Below are 12,285 nucleotides of genomic sequence, written 5' to 3'. Positions count from 1 at the left end.
CTGTGTGTCTGGGAATCTCAATAACTTGAATGAGTTTTTTGAAGAAGTAACAAAAGACTACTGATGAATGCACAGCAGTGGACATGATCTGTATGAAGTTGTGCGTGGAGTCAGAGGAGATAGGAGAAGCACTAAATAAATATTTGTCATCAGTATTCACACTGGAAAAAGATGATATTGTCAAAGAGAACACTGAGATACAGGCTATTAGACTAGACAGGATTGAGGTTCACAAAGAGGTGGTGTTAGCAATTCTGGAAAGTATGAAAATAGACAAGTCCCCTGGGCCAGATGGGATTTATCCTAGGATTCTCTGGGAAGCCAGGGAAGAGATTGCAGAGCTTTTGGCTTTGATCTTTATGTCTTCATTGTCTACAGGAATAGTGCCTGAAGACTGGAGGATAGCAAATGTTGTCCCCTTGTTCAAGAAGAGGATTAGAGACAACCCGGGTATTTATAGACCAGTGAGCCTTACTTGAGTTGTGTGTAAAGTTTAGAAAAGGTTATAAAAGATAGGATTTATCATCATCCAGAGAGGAATAAGTTGATTAGGGATAATCAACATGGTTTTGTGAACGGTAGGTCATGCCTTACAAATCTTATTGAGTTCTTTGGGCATAGGAGAAAGTGACAACTGCAGATGCTGGAGATCAGGGTCGAGAGGGAAAAATCGATGTTTCGGCAATGAAGGGCTTATGGCCGAAATGTCGATTTTCCTGCTCCTCGGATGCTGCCTGACCTGCTGTGCTTTTCCAGCAGCACACACTCAACCCTATTGCACATAATACAGAGGCATGAGATTGAGTTACTAGTGGTGTACTGCAAGGATCTGTTTTGGAGCCACTGCTGTTTGTCATTATTTATAAATGTCCTAGCGGAGGGCGTAGAAGGATGAGTTAGTAAAGTTGCAGATGACACGAAGGTCGGTGGAGTTGTGGATAGTGCTGAAGGATGTTGCAGGTTACAGAGGGACATAGATAAGCTGCAGAGCTGGGCTGAGAGGTGGCAACTGGAACTTAATGCAGAAAAGTGTGAGGTGATTCACTTTGGAAATAACAACACAAAGAGTACTGGGCTAATGGTAAGATTCTTGGCAGTGTAGATGAGCAGAAAGATCTCAGTATCCATGTACATAGTTCCCTGAAAGTTGCCACCCAGGTTGATAGGGTTGTTAAGAAGGCATACGGTGTGTTCGCTTTTATTGGTAGAGGGATTGCGTTTTGGAGCCACGAGGTCATATTGCAGCTGTACAAAACTACGGTGCGGCCACACTTGGAGTATTGCATATAGTTCTCGTCATCGCATTATAGGAAGGATGTGGAAACTTTGGAAAGGAGTCAGAGGAGATTTTCTAGGATGTTGGAGGAAAGGTCTTGTGAGGAAAGGCTGAAGGACTTGAGAGCTGTTTTCGTTAGAGAAAAAGGTTAAGAGGTAATTTAATTGAGACGTATAAGATAATTAAAGGATTAGAAAGGTTGGACAGTGAGAGCCTTTTTTCTCGGATGGCGATGGCTAGCATGAGGGGACATAGCTTTAAACTGAGGGGTGACAGATATAAGACAGATGTCAGAGGTAGTTTCTTTACTCAGAGTAGTAAGAGCATGGAACAGCCCTCCCTGCAACCGTAGTAGACTCACCGATGTTAAAGGGCAATTAAAAGATCATTGGATAAATATATGGATGAAAATGGGAGAGCGTAGGATAGATAGACTTCAGATTGATTCCACAGGTTGGCGCAACATCGAGGGATGATGGGCCGATATAGCACTGTAATGTTGTGTGTTCACCCTAAACCTATGCCCTCTAGTTCTGGGCTCCCCCACCCCAGGGAAAAAAACTTTGTTTATTTCCTCTATCTATTCCCCTCATGATTTTATACAACATTGCTAAAATCACCCACACCAGCCAACGTCTTGATAATATCTAAGGAGCAGGAGAATCGATGTTTCAGGCATAAGTCCTTCCTGATGAAGGGCTTATATCTGAAACATCAATTCTCCTGCTCCTCGGATGCTGCCTGACCTGCTGTGCTTTTCCAGCACCATACTCTTGACTCTGATCTCCAGTATCTGCAGTCCTCACTTTCTCCTAACATTTTGATAAACCTTGTCTGTACCCTCTCCAAACGATCCACATCCTTCTGGTAGTATGGTAAACAGAACTGCATGCAATAATCCAAGAGTGGCTTAACTAAAGTCCTATAAAGATGCAGTGTACCTCAATGTCCCTTCCAATGAAGGCAATCATAGGCCTTTTTCACTAATCTATTTGCACTGCTGCCTTCAACGATCTGTGAACCTGCACACCAAGACCCCTCTGCATTATCAATACTCTTAAGGGCTTTGCCATTCGCTATCTAACTTCATGGTAAAAACAATGACTGCAGATGCTGGAAACCAGATTCTGGATCAGTGGTGCTGGAAGAGCACAGCAGTTCAGGCAGCATCCGACAAGCAGCAAAATCGACGTTTCGGGCAAAAGCCCTACATCAGGAATAAAGGCAGAGAGCTTGAATCGTGGAGAGATAAGCTAGAGGATGGTGGGGGTGGGGAGAAAGTAGCATAGAGTACAATAGGTGAGTGGGGGAGGAGATGAAGGTGATAGTACAGGGAGGAGAGGGTGAAGTGGATAGGTGGAAAAGGAGCTAGGCAGGTCGGACAAGTCCGGACAAGTCAAGGGGACAGTGCGGAGCTACAAGTTTGAAACTAGGATGAGGTGGGGGAAGGGGAAATGAGGAAGCTGTTGAAGTCCACATTGATGCCCTGGGGTTGAAGTGTTCGGAGGCGGAAGATGAGGCGTTCTTCCTCCAGGCATCTGGTGGTGAGGGAGCGGCGGTGAAGGAGGACCAGGACCTCCATGTCCTCGGCAGAGTGGGAGGGGGAGTTGAAATGTTGGGCCACGGGGCGGTTTGGTTGATTGGTGCAGGTGTCTCGGAGATGTTCCCTAAAGCGCTCTGCTAGGAGGCGCTCAGTCTCCCCAATGCAGAGGAGACCGCATCGGGAGCAACGGATACAATAAATGATATTAGTGGATGTGCAGGTAAAACTTTGATGGATGTGGAAGGCTCCTTTAGGGCCTTGGATAGAGGTGAGGGAGGAGGTGTGGGCACAGGTTTTACAGTTCCTGCAGTGGCAGGGGAAAGTACCAGGATGGGAGGGTGGGTCGTAGGGGGCGTGGACCTGACCAGGTAGTCACGGAGGGAACGGTCTTTGAGGAAGGCGGAAAGGGGTGGGGAGGGAAATATATCCCTGGCGGTGGGGTCTTTTTGGAGGTGGCGGAAATGTCGGCAGATGATTTGGTTTATGCGGAGGTTTGTAGGGTGGAAGGTGAGCACCAGGGGCGTTCTGTCCTTGTTACGGTTGGAGGGGTGGGGTCTGAGGGCGGAGGTGCGGGATGTGTACAAGATGCGTTGGAGGGCATCTTTAACCACGTGGGAAGGGAAATTGCGGTCTCTAAAGAAGGAGGCCATCTGGTGTGTTCTGTGGTGGAACTGGTCCTCCTGGGAACAAATACGGTGGAGGCGGAGGAATTGGGAATACGGGATGGCATTTTTGCAAGAGATAGGGTGGGAAGAGGTGTAATGCAGGTAGCTGTGGGAGTCGGTGGGTCATTTCCGCCACCTTTTGTATCCGTTGCTCCCGATGCGGTCTCCTCTACATTGGGGAGACTGGGCGCCTCCTAGCAGAGCGCTTTAGAGAACATCTCCAAGACACCCGCACCAATCAACCACACCGCCCCGTGGCCCAACATTTCAACTCCCCCTCCCACTCTGCCGAGGACATGGAGGTCCTGGACCTCCTTCACCGCCGCTCCCTCACCACCAGACGCCTGGAGGAAGAACGCCTCATCTTCCGCCTCGGAACACTTCAACCCCAGGGCATCAATGTGGACTTCAACAGCTTCCTCATTTCCCCTTCCCCCACCTCATCCTCGTTTCAAACTTGTAGCTCCGCACTGTCCCCTTGACTTGTCCGACCTGCCTAGCTCCTTTTCCACCTATCCACTCCATCCTCTCCTCCCTGTACTCTCACCTTCATCTCCTCCCCCACTCACCTATTGTAGTCTATGCTATTTTCTCCCCACCCCCACCCTCCGCTAGCTCATCTCTCCATGCTTCAGGCTCTCTGCCTTTATTCCTGATGAAGGGCTTTTGCCCGAAACGTCGATTTTGCTGCCTGAATTGCTGTGCTCTTCCAGCACCACTGATCCAGAGCTGTCTAACTTCAACCTATACTTGACCTTTCAAAATGCACATTATTGGGCATAAATGTGTTCAAATCCCCAGGGGCCTGATATATCCCAGACTGTGAACGAAAGGTCAGGAAACAGACTGATGGGACCCTGGCTAATGTACAGGAGGAACCTCGATTAACCGCACATCAATTATCCAAATTTCGGATTATCCGAACAAGATCTCAAGATCCCATGAAAACATTACATCAAAGGGGTAAGTGAATTCAGACTACCTGTACTGAAGAACATGTGAAAACACAGGCAAAAACAAAGAAACACAATCAATTCAAGCAACAGTGTCTGGATTTTCTTTTCTACGTAAGGGTTAGTTATACAGCTCTTTGCAAAACTAAATGTTTTATTCCCGTCACTTTACGTGTGGACTTGAAATGCCCATCAGCCATGATTGAATGGCGGAGTGGACTCGATGGGCCGAAAGGCCTTACTTCCACTCCTATGTCTTATGGTTACCAGGCCATGCGCGAAAAAAAAGGCAGAGAAAGGAAACACACGCGCGAGGTGGTGCTTCTGTCTTTTTATCGCAAGACTGAGTTCATGGAAACTGACAAATGCTCTTATGATTGTAGAAGATGTTCGGGACCTTGCTTAATGCTGGGATTTCATATATTAATGTGATGGTAAGGGTTTAGTCCTTCTCAGTTTAACCTGCACTTTGCAGAATTCAAAGATTAGTTTGTTTAAATAGCAGACTCATCAGAATTATAGATTTAAACAAACAGCGTTAGATCAGTATGGGCTTCCCTTGTTTAAGGTCAAATCAATTATCCGAACAAAATACTGCTCACCCGACTCATTTGTACGTTCGAGGTTCCTTTGTATTTAATAGTTTGCTAGCCATTGGTGAAGGGCCAGATGACTGGATTATATCTATTATGGTTTCTTTGTTCAAAAAACGCAGCAGAGATAGACCAGGTAATTACAAGGCCAGTTACGTCTGAAGTCAGCGGTAGGGAAATTATTGGAAAAAATTTCGAAGGAAAGGATTAATCAACACTTGGAAAGAACTGATCAGGGATAGTCAGCACATATTTGTTAAAGGGTGATTCTGTCTGATAAATTAAGGTTGAGTTCTTTTTAAAAAAAGGTGAATAAATATATTGACGATGGTTATGCAGTTGATGTGGTTTATGTGGACTTTAGTAAGGCCTTTGACAGGGTCCCACATAATAGACTCTAATCATTTGGACAAGCCTATGGGATCCAAAAACATTTGCAAAATGGACCCAAAAACTGGCTTGCTAAGATCAGGCAAAGGGTCTTGGCGGAGAGTTGTTTTTGTGATTGGAAGACTAATCAGCAGTGTACCACAGGATTGGTGCTGGGATCCTTACTGCTCATCATGTGCATTATTGACCTGGATGTAAATGTAAAAGGTATACTTACTAAGTTTGTATCTGATCTGAAAATTAGTGGTGTTGTTGAAAGTGAGGAGGATAGTCTCAGGCTACAGCCTGATATAGATCAGCACGTAAATTGGGCAGAGCAATGGCGGATGGAATTCAATCCTGCTAAATGTGACGTGATGAACTTTGGAAGGTCTAATCAAGGGAATAATGCATACATTGAATGGTAAGTCCCTAAGGAGTACTGAAGAACAAAGGAACCTGAGAGTGTACAAGTCCATCGATCCCTATCATCACAGATAAAAAGGGTGGTGAAGAAGGTAAATGGGATGTTTGCCTTCATTAGACGTGGAATCAAATATAGGAGCAAAGAAGTCTTATTTCAATTTTATAAAACATTGGTTAGGCCACAGATGGAATACTGTGCGCAGTTCTGGTCACCATGCTATTGGAAGGATGTGATAGCACTGGAGAGGATGCAGTGGAAGTTCACAGAACGCAGAACTATACAGCACAGGAACTGGCCCTTGGGTCCACGATGTTATGCCAAATTAAGCAAATCCCTTCTGCCTGCCATTGGTCCATATAACTCCATATTTATGTACTTATCTAAAAGTTCCTTTAACGCCCCTATTGTATCAGCCTCCATCACCACTCTGGCAGCACATTCTACGTTCCACACACAGTTTTTAAAAAAAAACTTGCCCCTCAGATCTCCTTTGAACTTTCCCCTCTCCCTTGAAATCCATGCCCCTAGTTTTAGACATTTCAACTCTGGGGAAAAAAAAGATGCTGGCCATTAACCCTCTCTATGCACCTTATAATTTCATATGATTCGGAGATGCCGGTGTTGGACTGGGGTGTACAAAGTTAAAAATCACACAACACCAGGTTATAGTCCAACAGGTTTAATTGGAAGCACACTACCTTTCGGAGCGACGCTCCTTCATCAGGTGATTGTGGAGGGCTCGATCGTAACACAGAATTTATCGCAAAAATTTGCAGTGTGATGTAACTGAAATTATACATTGAAGAATTGATTGTCTGTTAAGCCTTTCGTCTGTTAGAATACAGTGATAGTTTCACTTCTTTCATGTGTAAATCACAAAACCCTTTTTTTTAAAAAGTTGCATTTTTTTAAAATAGAGCCCTGCTTCAGAATTAGTACTACTCAATCGTGAAGTTTAATAGGAGCCAAGGTGGATGAATGGGGGAATGGGGTGGTGAGAGACCTCCCCAAGGGAAGCAGCATTTGAGCACTTTACCATGTAATGTCCCTGACTCAGAGACAACACGATGCTCGGGGGGGCAATTACGGGAGGAAAGGGAGTGCTGGCGTTGACAGTGAAAATCACACACCGAGGACCAAGCACAGAACATTGAGAGAGAAATATCTGTCCGGGAAAGAATTCTGGGAGAGCTCCTGAACCTACCAGTGGCTGTGTTCAGTGAGTGGTCATTACCTTTGCCAATGAGTAGATGCGGTGGATTGAGGGAACAGCCAGATCCTTCTGCAGGTCAAAGTCCTCAGACCAAAGCTTCTTCATTGGGAGCCGTGGCACAAAACCTTCCACAGATGGGTGGCACATTCTCAAAGCCTTCTGGAAACTCTCTTCAAACGTGCGACCGATAGCCATTACCTGGGAAACACAAACAAACAACTCAGAGGGGTGCAGTCCAAACGTCTAGGCCCAGCTTCAGAAAAGAGTTTTTGTGCACACAGTCACAGACAAGGGCCATTCACTTAAACACCATCTTGGAACTGAAAACATCCTTGCTCTTAGAAACCAGACAACTACTTCAGAATTTCACTGGATAGTGAGCAGGAAATCAAAATTCAGTGTAACCTCCCCAGTGTGGAATTGCCTGAACTATAACCATAAACCTTAACCATAAATATGTGAGCCAAGAAACACTGCACCGGGAAGCATTTGAAGCAAAAAATGGTGATAAAGCATCATAAAACAGTGGCTGGTACCACAGCCTAATGCCTGCATCCCACCAACTTTTGATCCAGATCTTCCATCGTCGAGCTCCGAGTACAAAAGTACCAAAGCACTGCTTTTGGGAGTTGCTTGGGTCTGCTTAAAACATTGTCATACAACTGTTTCTGAACCATAAATTTCTACATTGGACAGGTGACAGTGAGCTGACAAAGAGGCCATCAATTGATCTTTTGCCAATACCCAGGACATGGGTCTCCAATCCCATCAGTCACAAATTCTGAAGAATTCCTTTCTTAAAACCCGTCAGAATGTTTAGTTTGCAGGATTTGTATTGTCTATATTTTCCATATCCTTTTTCACAGTAAATACTGATGCAAAATACTCATTTAGTATCTCCCCCATTTACTGTGGCGCCACACAAAGGCCACCTTGCTGATCTTTTGAGGGGCCCCATTCTCTCCCTAATTACCCTTTTGTCCTTAATGTATTTTTAAAAACTCTTTGGATTCTCCTTAATTCTATTTGCCAATGCTATCTCACGTCCCCTTTTTGCCCTCCTGATTTCCCTCTTAAGTGTACTCCTACTGCCTTCATACTCTTCTAAGGATTCACTCGGTCTATCCTGTCTATACCTTACATATGCTTCTTTCTTTTTCTTAACCAAACCCTCAATTTCTTTAGTCATCCAGCATTCCCTATACCTTCCAGCCTTTCTTTTCACCCTGACAGGAATATACTTTCTCTGGATTCTCATTATCTCATTTCTGAAGGCTTCCCATTTTCCAGCCGTCCCTTTACCTGCTAACATCTGCCTCCAATCAGCTTTCGAAAGTTCTTGCCTAATACCGTCAAAATTGGCCTTTCTCCAATTTAGAACCTCAATGTTTAGATCTGGTCTATCCTTTTCCATCACTATTTTAAAACGAATAGAATTATGGTCGCTGGCCTCAAAGTGCTCCCCCACTGACACCTCAGTCACCTGCCCTGTCTTATTTCCCAAGAGTAGGTCAGGTTTTGCACCTTCTCTAGTAGGTACATCCACAGACAGAATCAGAAAATTGTCTTGAACACACTTAAGAAATTCCTCTCCATCTAAACCTTTAACACTATGGCAGTCCCAGTCTATGTTTGGAAAGTTAAAATCCCCTACCATAACTACCCTATTATTCTTACAGATAGCTGAGATTTCCTTACCAGTTTGTTTCTCAATTTCCCTCTGACTATTGGGGGGTCAATAATACAATCCCATTAAGGTGATCATCCCTTTCTTATTTCTCAGTTCCACCCAAATAACTTCCAGGAATATCCTCCCTCAGTACAGCTGTAATGCTATCCCTTATCAAAAATGCCAATCCCCCTTCTCTCTTGCCTCCCTTTCTATCCTTCCTGCAGCATTTGTATCCTGGAACATTAAGCTGCCAGTCCTGTCCATCCCTGAGCCATGTTTCTGTAATTGCTATGATATTCCAGTCCCATGTTCCTAACCATGCCCTGAGTTCATCTGCCTTCCCTGTTAGGCCCCTTGCATTGAAATAAATGCAGTTTATTAGTCCTACCTTGTCCCTGCCTGCCCTGACTGTTGACTCACTTCTGTTCTCAACTTGTACCAGTCTCAGATTGATCTCTTTCCTCACTATCTCCCTGGGTCCCACCCACCCCCACCTTACTAGTTTAAATCCTCCCAAGCAGTTCTAGCAAATTTCCCTGCAAGTATATTAGTCCCCTTCCAATTTAGGTGCAATCCGTCCTTCTTGTACAGGTCACTTCTACCCCAAAAGAGATTCCAATGATCCAAAAATGTGAATCCTTCTCCCATACACCAGCTCCTCAGCCATGCATTCATCTGCTCTATCCTCCTATTCCTGCCCTCACTAGCTCGTAGCACCAGGAATAATCCAGATATTACTACCTCGAGGACCTCCTTTTTAAATTCCTGCCTAACTCTCTGTAATCTCCCTTCAGAATCTCAACCTTTTCCCTTCCAATGTTGTTGGTTCCAACGTGGACAATGACCTCTTGCAGGCCCCTCTTCCTGTTGAGAACATTCTGCACCTTCTGAGACATCCGTGATCCTGGCACCAGGGAAGCAACACACCATTCTGATTTTTCACTGCTGGCCATAGAAACGTCTACCTTTACCTCGGACTACAGAATCCTCAAACACAATTGATCTCTTGGAACCCGACGTACCCCTGGTTGCATTAGAGCCAGTCTCAATACCAGAAACTTGGCTGTTCCCCTGAGAATCCATTAGCCCTGCATTTTCCAAAACAGCATACTTGTTTGAAATGAACATCTTGCAAAATGTCATATTAAGGAAGACGAAGTGCTGGATGTCTTGAAATGCATAAAGGTGGATAAATCCCCAGGACCTGATCAGGTGTATCCTAGAACTCTGAGAAGCTAGGGAAGTGACTGCTTGGCCTCTTGCTGAGACATTTGTATCATCAATAGTCACAGGTGAGGTGCCAGACAAAAGTGAGGACTGCAGATGCTGGAAACTAGAGTTTAAATCAGAATGGTGCTGAGAAAGCACAACAGGTCAGGCAGCATCCGAGGAGCAGGAAAATTGACGTTTCGAGCAAAAGCCCTTCATCAGGTCCTGCCTCTATTCGTGAAGGGCTTTTGCTCGAAACGTTGATTTTCCTGCTCCTCGGATGCTGCCTGACCTGTTGTCCTTTTCCAGCACCACTCTGATCTGAAACAAAACAATGTCATTTATTGTATCCGTTGCTCCCGATGCAGTCTCCTCTACATTGGGGAGACTGGACGCCTCCTCGCAGAGCGCTTTAGGGAACATCTCCGGGACACCCGCACCAATCAACCCCACCGTCCCATGGCCCAACATTTCAACTCCCCCTCCGCCAAGGGCATGCAGGTTCTGGGCCTCGTCCACTGCCGCTCCCTCACCACCCGACGCCTGGAGGAAGAACGCCTCATCTTCCGCCTCGGAACACTTCAACACCAGGGCATCAATGTGGACTTCACCAGTTTCGTCATTTCCCCTCCCCTCACCTCAGTTCCAACCTTCCAGCTCAGCACTGTCCTCATGACCTGTCCTACCTGCCAATCTCCCTTCCCACCTATCTGCTCCACCCTCCCCTCTGACCTATCACTTCTATCCCCATCCCCGTTCACCTATTACACTCTTTGCTACCTTCTCCCCAGCCCCACCCACCCCATTTATCTCTTCACTCTGGAGGCTTCTTGCCTCTATTCCTGATAAAGGGCTTTTGCCCGAAACGTCGATTTTCCTGCTCCTCGGATGCTGCCTGACCTGCTATGCTTTTCCAGCACCATTCTGATCTAAACACAAGTGAGGTGCCAGAAGACTGGAGGTTGGCTAACGTGGTGCAACTGTTTAAGAAGGGTGGTAAGGACAAGCCAGGGAACTATAGACCAGTGAGCCTGATGGCGGTGGTGGGCAAGTTGTTGGAGGGAATCCTGAGGGACAGGATGTACACGTATTTGGAAAGTCAAGGACTGATTAGGGATAGTCAACATGGCTGTGTGTGTGGGAAATCATGTCTCTCAAACTTGATTGAGTTTTTTGAAGTAACAAAGAGGACTGATGAGGGTAGAGTGGTAGATGTGATCTATATGGACTTCAATAAGGCGTTCGACAAGGTTCCCCATGGGAGACTGGTTAGCAAGGTTAGATCTCACGGAATACAGGGAGAACTAGCCATTTGGATACAGGACTGGCTCAAAAGGAGAAGATAGAGGGTGGTGGTGGAGGGTTGTTTTTCAGATTGGAGGCCTGTGACCAGTGGAATGTCACAAGGTGCTGGGTCCTCTACGCCTTGTCATTTACATAACTGATTTGGATGCGAGCATAAGAGGTACAGTTAGTAAGTTTGCAGATGACACCAAAATTGGAGGTGTAGTGAACAGCGAAGAGAGTTACCTCAGATTACTACAGGATCTTGATCAGGTGGGCCAATAGGCTGACAACTGGCAGTTTAATTCAGATAAATGAGAGGTCCTGCATTTTGGGAAAGCAAATCTTAGCAGGACTTGTACACTTAATGGTAAGGTCCTAAGGAGTGTTGCTGAACAAAGACATCTTGGAGTGCAGGTTCATAGCTCCTTGAAAGTGGAGTCGCAGGTAGATAGGATAGTGAAGAAGGCATTTGGTATGCTTTCCTTTATTGGTCAGAGTATTGAGTACAGAAGTTGGGAGGTCATGTTGCAGCTGTACAGGACAATGGTTAGACCACTGTTGGAATATTGCGTGCAATTCTGGTCTCCTTCCTATCAAAAAGATGTTGTGAAACTTGAAAGGGTTCAGAAAAGATTTACAAGGATGTGGATGTTTTGGATGTAGGTTTGCTCACTGAGCTGCAAGGTTCATTTCCAAACATTTTGTTACCCTACTAGGTAACATCTTCAGTGGGCCTCAGGTGAAGCAACGCTGAAAATTCCTGCTTTCTATTTATACGTTTGGGTTGGTGATGTTACTTCCTGTGGTGAAGTCACTTCCTATCCCTTTTCTCACAGGGTAGTAGATGGGGTCTTACTCGATGTGTTTGTTGATAGAGTTCCGGTTGGAATGCCGTGCTTCTAGGAATTCTCGTGTGTGTCTTTGTTTGGCTTGTCCTAGGATGGATGTGTTGTCCCAGTCGAAGTGATGTCCTTCCTCATCCATTTGTGAGGATACTAGTGAGTGTCTTTTTGTGGCTAGTTAGTGTTCACGTATCCTGGTGGCTAGTTTTCTGCCTGTTTGTCCAATGTAATGTTTG

General features: G+C 45.5%; 1 protein-coding gene across 1 annotated transcript in view; it reads right to left on the bottom strand.

Annotated features, from left to right (window-relative positions):
- Positions 1-12,285, bottom strand: part of cps1 (carbamoyl-phosphate synthase 1, mitochondrial) — a 195,340-nt gene that overhangs the window by 86,406 nt on the left and 96,649 nt on the right. Inside the window, exon 20 of the mRNA XM_043693435.2 lies at positions 7,061-7,237. Within this exon, the coding sequence (XP_043549370.1) occupies positions 7,061-7,237 (177 nt within the window). The remainder of the gene's footprint in view (positions 1-7,060; positions 7,238-12,285) is intronic.

This window comes from Chiloscyllium plagiosum, unplaced genomic scaffold (assembly GCF_037043375.1).
Source record: "Chiloscyllium plagiosum isolate Xiang-an unplaced genomic scaffold, Cpla_swu_hap1 HiC_scaffold_7, whole genome shotgun sequence".
Taxonomy (NCBI): domain Eukaryota; kingdom Metazoa; phylum Chordata; class Chondrichthyes; order Orectolobiformes; family Hemiscylliidae; genus Chiloscyllium; species Chiloscyllium plagiosum.
Note: the sequence above shows the minus strand (reverse complement) of the source record. Positions and strands in the feature narration are given on the sequence as shown.